The 6,518-nt window shown below is 50.4% G+C and overlaps 1 protein-coding gene across 1 annotated transcript; it reads left to right on the top strand.

Annotated features, from left to right (window-relative positions):
* Positions 1-1,461: 1,461 nt before the first annotated feature.
* Positions 1,462-3,572, top strand: Ier5 (immediate early response 5). Its single transcript, XM_021660174.2, has one exon. The coding sequence runs from the start codon at positions 1,686-1,688 to the stop codon at positions 2,592-2,594; it is 909 nt and encodes a 302-aa protein (XP_021515849.1). The 5' UTR covers positions 1,462-1,685; the 3' UTR covers positions 2,595-3,572.
* Positions 3,573-6,518: the final 2,946 nt, after the last annotated feature.

Here is a 6,518-nt window from a genome sequence, read left to right as displayed (position 1 = left end):
GAGTGTTCTCTTTGGAAGTCTCTGTTGCTTTAAGGGTGAGTGGTCAGGATCTAGGTGCTGACCTGGATTTCAATATTCAATAAATATTGTTAAAAATATTTTCACGGGGAGAAAATAGGGAAGAAGCAGCTCGTGTTTTTCCCAAATATATGTTGCTACATGTTATAATTATTTTCTGTCCTTCTCTATATGGGTTGAGACTTCCTAGAAGGGAGGAACTCTGGGTTTCAGTTATGGCAGTGACACCCAGCCATCACATCAGAGGGCACCCCGATTGTGAGCTGGCTCTAAATCAAGCCACCTCTCACTAGTACTTCTACATAAACACGCTGGTTGGCTAAACCCTATTGTAGGATCAGGGCGACTTTTCACATAGACTCCATGGAAGCTGTGCTTAATTCTATTATTTAGATTGTCTCTGAGAGTTGTCATCTATCATCTGGAAAATAAAGGGTTTAGGCGACTTCTCCTTTTTAGAATTGAAACTGAAAGGCTATGAGGTAATTTGCAAAGTCATCAAGGTAGCAGTGCAGTTTTGTGGCCTTTTTTGTCATGTATTTTAAGACTCAGTGGATGGGCTACACTGACTGACCAGGAAAACCCTAGAATCCTTTCCCCATACTATCAGCTTGACACAAAACAAATTTACAACATTGTGGGAAACCAGAACTTCTCTATTTGTATTTTTAGACTTACTGCATTTCCCCCAAGAAGAGATTAGTTACAACGTTTTTAAGAAAACAAACAAACCACTGTGGAGAAGTAGGTAACAACTGAGGATCCGGGGAACGGAGGGAAAAACGCGAGCTTTGGGTGAGAACTCTTTATCTGAATACTCTCCTTTGGTAAGTCAGAAGCTTGGGGATTTCTAGACTCTGCCCTTTTGTTTGTAGCCAAACGCTGAATGTGGCTCTAATGGGAAAAGAGGCTGAATGCAAACTCATATCTCCGACACCTGGCACTGGGTGTCATTCTGGGTTGTCCCTCCGTCGTACTGCCACCGCTTCTATTTCTGCCAAGAAGGACCAGGAGTTACAGGTGTGAGCAGCTGGAAACTGCGCGTGAGAGGAGCTGAACCTTATCATGTAATAGATTCCTGCACACTCAAACGAATCAGAGCTCCAATAGTTCGGATCGAGTGAGTTTGCCAAGGTGCCTCACGAAGCGAGCGGAATCCCTAACCCCGGACAGTTCTGTGGGCCTCGCTGGTCCACATCACCGCCTCCGAACCCAAATCCCCTCCTCGCGCGGTCACCCGGCGGCCCGCGACCGCCCCCTTTAAGAGCTCGCTCCGCGGGACTAACGTTTGAACCGGCCCTGGCGCCCCTCCTCTGCCTCCGATTGGCCGGGGGCGGCGCACGAGGCGCGTGGGCCCGCCCAGAACGGTTGGCGGCGCTCTGTGATTGGCGTTCGGGGATCGTATATAAGGCGCGGCGTGCCCCCACAGCCCTCAGTGTAGCGACCAGCACGGCGGGTGCGTTGTCTGAGGCGAAGAGGCTGAGGAAGGGGGGAAGCTACGCGTCGCCGGGTCTTTTCCCCACCGAGTTCTCCACCGAGCTTTGAGCCGCCGACGGTGCACCCCAGAGGAGGACCTGTCCCCGCTTCCCGCTCCTCCAGCCGCTTCGGAAGGGGAGCGGGCGTTCGCCCCAGCGTCCGGGCGCCAGACCTCGAGAAGCCGAGGCAGGATGGAGTTCAAGCTGGAGGCTCACCGCATCGTCAGCATCTCCCTGGGCAAGATCTACAACTCGCGGGTCCAGCGCGGCGGCATCAAGCTGCACAAGAACCTCCTGGTGTCGTTGGTGCTGCGCAGCGCCCGCCAAGTCTACCTGAGCGACCCGTGCCCTGGTCTCTACCTTGCCGGCCCTGCGGGGACCCCGCCGCCCCAGCAGCCGGGAGAGCCGGTAGCCGGGCCACCCTCGGGCTGGGGAGAGCCGCCCCCGCCGGTGGCCCGCGCCGCCTGGCCGGAGCCCGAGGCGCAGCCTCAGCGCCCCTCCGCCTGCCACACGCCGGCAGCGGGGAGCTCGGAGCCGATCGCCGCGGCGGCCGGGGCTGGGGACGCTCCCCGGGGCGGAGACGAGGACTCGGCGGCGGCCGCCTGGGGCCGCGGGGGGCGTCCGCGCGCGCCGGCTTCCGGAGGCGGCCCGGGCGCGTGCCCCGAAGGTCCCCGGGCGGTGCGCCGCCCGTGCGGCTGCGCCCCGGGCCGGGAGGAGCGGCCGTCCTCCGGGGACGGCTCCCCCGCGCCACCCGCCCCGTGTCCCAGGAAGCGTGGCGCGGCGGGAGTGGGTGGCGGCCGCGGGAGCTGTTCGGCCCCGGGCTCGACCCCGCTCAAGAAACCGCGCCGGAACTCGGAGGAGCAGCCGGCCGCCGGGGAGGAGGGCGCCGACGAGGAGATGGAGACCGGGAACGTGGCGAACCTCATCAGCATCTTCGGGTCTAGCTTCTCGGGACTCTTGCGGAAGAGCCCTGCGGGCAGCCGGGAGGAGGAGGAGGCGGAGGAGGGCGGCCCGGAAGCCTCCGAGCCCGGGCAGATCTGCTGCGACAAGCCGGTGCTGAGAGACATGAACCCCTGGAGCACAGCCATCGTGGCCTTCTGAGCGGCCCCCGGGGCCCCGAGCGGCTGGAGCTTGAGCAGCCGGAGTCCCCGAAGTGCGGCCGGGCCCTTTCCCCGGCCGCGAGGACGAGCCGGGACCGTAGGCGCTGGGCGCGTAGGGCAGACTGGTTGCTGCCGGGCAGCACTTCGCCCCGGAAGGGGCAGCCCGGCTGGGCCGTGGCTCTCGAGTCTCATCCAGAGACCTAGAGTTGGAGGCTTAACGGAAGGGGACGATCGATCGTTAACTTTGATATCTGTGTGTGTCCGTGTGTAGGTTTGTCTTGTGTCGAGACTGTTGTGAGGTTCTGGAATGCACCGCCCCTTCCCCGGGGCTTGAGACTTTGGGGGTGCAGACAGGGACTTTCCTCTGCCAGCAGCTCAGAAAAGGAAGCTGCTGAAAGGCTCGAGGCAGGGGAGTTCCCCGTTCGTACTTGGGGGAGAGAGGGACTTTACACACACCTCTCTCTCATGAAAGCTAGAACCGCACGGGGCGCAGCGTGGCGTTTCCTCACAGGGTTTCCTCAGACTAGAGGGAGTTCGTCTGGAGCAGAGACTTGTATTATTTTTCTCCCTCCCCACCTTGCTCTGGCACAGAAGAAGCGCTTCTACCCTGTGATTACTCTGGGAAAGCTGAACATTAAGGGACCTTCAATTCCCCACAGGGGAAAAAGCTTGCTGAACTGAACAGAAGAGTTCAAGCTTGGAAATACGGAGTTTATAGAGAAAAGATATATTTTTAAAAGCTCTAGCTCAGAACTTACTACACAGTGCTTTTAAAAAGTGTTTAATGAAACAAAGTTTACAGACGAGCTCTAAGTGGAAGGACCTTATGGTTTTGTAGATACGGTGACTCCAGTCTTTGTTGTATAAAGGTTGGGGGAGCTGATAAGGTTTTTGTACAGTATTTTCTCCTCCTCTGTATTGATTTTTGTATAAAAATGTAACATTACGTGTCTAACACGTATTAAATATTTTGAAGCAACTCCACTGCCTGCTTGTATGTAATCACCTGTCTGGGTTTCCAACAAGGTGGGGGAGGGGCAGCCAGGCTGGGAAATGGAAGGTGTGGTTTGTGGGTTTTTTGTTTTGTTTTTGTTTTCAAGATAGGGTTTCTCTGTAACAGAGCCTTGGATATATATCCTGGACTCGGCTTTGTAGACCAGGCTGACCCGGAACTCTGAGGTCCTCCTGCCTCTGCCTCTTGAGTTCTGGCATTAAGGGCTGTGCCACCACACCCGGCAAAGGCGTGGTTCTTAATATCAGTCATTCACAGACTAGGGAATTGTTGGTTGATTTGAGTAAGAATTAAGAGAGACACATTTAAAGCTTTGTTTTTTTCGCACATGTCCCAGTCTCATTGGACTAGTAGGTACTGGTGTTGGTATCCGTGACTGGAGGCTTGAGACCTGTCAGTAGAAATGCCTTTTCCATAGTTACCAAAAGGCCAGGCTTTCTATAGTCTGATCTGATGGAATTTTTATAATATTAAATTCCAAGTTTTGAAACCTTTCCTATCCTCAAAAGTTTTGACCAAAACTTTGTTTCAGTAACTAGTCTGTTTAATTGACCATGGATCAAATTATAGGGTTGAAGGGGGTCGGGGGGAGTTAGATAGCAACTTCAGAGGTCTATTAGGACCAAACGTGAAGAAACCAATGAGACTGACTTGTCTAAATCAGGACTTCAGTTATGGAAAGTAAATGCTGAAAGTGAAATTCTGTGTATCAAACCTGAGAAGGAAGGAGGCCAAGGAGGGTTGGGTAAATTTAATTCTCATTTAGCAGAACTTCCTGATTTGCTCTTGTCACCTACGTGATGACATAAGTGTTTTGGTCATGATAAACAGAGGACAGCCACAACAATTTAAAGAGACCGTTCTGTCTAATGCAAAATGTTTGGTACTTAAGAGGTAGTGATCTCTTAGGAGGAAACCAATTAGACACTTTTAAAATATAATTGCTAGTGCTTTAAAAATGGTGCCAGTTTCTAACTAAGTAGACTACTTAAGAGACAGGAGAAACTGAGGAAAGAGGCAAAGGTTATTTATTTAGCCTTTAGACCAAAGGAGCATATAACATAATGCCTTGGCCTTAGCTGAAGTTCTAATGACTTGGACTAATGCCATAGTTGAGTAGGCTGTCGCTTTGCTCTTCCTGTAAGACTGTGACTAGTTCTTTAAGCAAGAGAAGTGATTAGCTCTCTACCTATCACCATAATGTATACATAGAATAAAACATGCTCTAATCAGGGTGTTATTAAATTACCTTGCTTTTCTCTTAGAGATTAGGGACTTAAGCTCTATTATAACTGCTAAGGCTCCATTAAGAATCTTAAACTGCCGGTGTCCAGGGCCTTAATTCTGCAAACATTTCCTGTTACTAGAGTGCAGTCATCCGTCTGGGTGTGTTTCCGTATTGGAAGGGGGTAACATTTGCTGTGAAGAGCTGTATGTTTACTGTAGAGGAAACCAGGTTCCCTCCTCAGCCTCCCTTTTGCACAAAGATGAACCATGTGACCATGGGTTTGCTTAGAGACTATAAACTGGAAAAAGGTTTTACATCATCTTTTTGTTGCAGAAACTAACCAGTGTAACAGTATGGGCTCTTGGGGTCAGGATGCCTGGATTTTCCTGCCCCACTTTTCTCTGAGGGTTTGTGTTGCTTCAAATCTAGCTTTTTTTTTTTCTTTTTTCCAACTGTAAAATAAGGATAATTGTACTTGCCTCATAAAGTTGTGAAAATCACTGAGTTAATGGTCTTAGAAAGCACTTAGTGACTGCAGGGCAAGGTGCCCACATGCAGATGATCCTAGACTCAGGAGGCTGAGGCAGGGGGTTCTCCAGTTTGAAGCTAGCCACTGCTTGCATAGAGCCTGTCTCGGATCCCGAACAAAACAAGTACCCCATACTTGGGAAGCACTCAACTGTTGCTGTTGTTGCTCCAGAAGTGAATTGTGTGTGTAAACCAGGAGCTGTGGTAAAAGAATTTGTGTACATTTGTAGGAAAGGAGAAGGAGGTTTCTATTTTTAACTGGTCCTATTAGCAAATATGAGTCTTCATTCCCTCTTTCTCTGGGCCCTTGGCAGACATGAAGCCTTGCTCTACCAGCTGAGTTGGTTGCTGTGTCTGTCTCACACCAACCCTGCGACTTTCTTGGATTTTATCAGTTCTATTTTCAGAAAGGAGTACACAGGAGTGAAAACTCTCAAAGGGCAAAGTTCTTATTGACATACAAATGCTTTCAGTGATGAGTAATGGAGTTAAAAAAAAATATAGAGCTATGTTTAGCTCTAATTGCTTGGCATAAAATGTTTCTCTTTTTGTTTGTTGGGTTTGTTTTTTTTTTTTTTTTTTTAGATAGGATTTCCCTATGTAGCCCTGGCTGTCCTGGACTTAGTGGACCAGGCTAGCCTTGAACTCACTGAGATCCTCCTGCCTCTGCCTCCCCAAGTGCTAGGATTAAAGGTGTGTGTTTTGGCACAGAGAGTTTCCTAAGCGCTCTTGTTGATAGGCTTGGACATCTTGAAGCACAGGTAGGATTATGGTAATTGAATGAGATATAGTGTGACTAGAAACAGTTTTGAATATCTAACCTTCTTGGACACTTTGAGAGGGTCTCTATTCTCTTCATTAAATTAAGCATTCTAGCATCAGAAACTGAAACCAGGACCCCAAACATGTTGGGGTCATTCAACCACTGAGCTAGACTCTCAAGCTGAAAACAGCCATGCAAAAGCCAGATGTTTAAAGGGAGTTTTGGCTTGGCTTGGTGTCACATGGCTTTAATTCCAACCTTCAGGAGGCAGAGGCAGGCAGATCTCTGTGAGTCTGAGGCCAGCCTGATGTACCCAGCAAGTTCTAGGACAGCCAGAGCTACCTAGAGCAGGGTCTCATTTAAAAAACAAAACAAAACAAAAAATGGGATTCCA

Source organism: Meriones unguiculatus, chromosome 11 (assembly GCF_030254825.1).
Source record: "Meriones unguiculatus strain TT.TT164.6M chromosome 11, Bangor_MerUng_6.1, whole genome shotgun sequence".
Taxonomy (NCBI): Eukaryota; Metazoa; Chordata; class Mammalia; order Rodentia; family Muridae; genus Meriones; species Meriones unguiculatus.
Note: the sequence above shows the minus strand (reverse complement) of the source record. Positions and strands in the feature narration are given on the sequence as shown.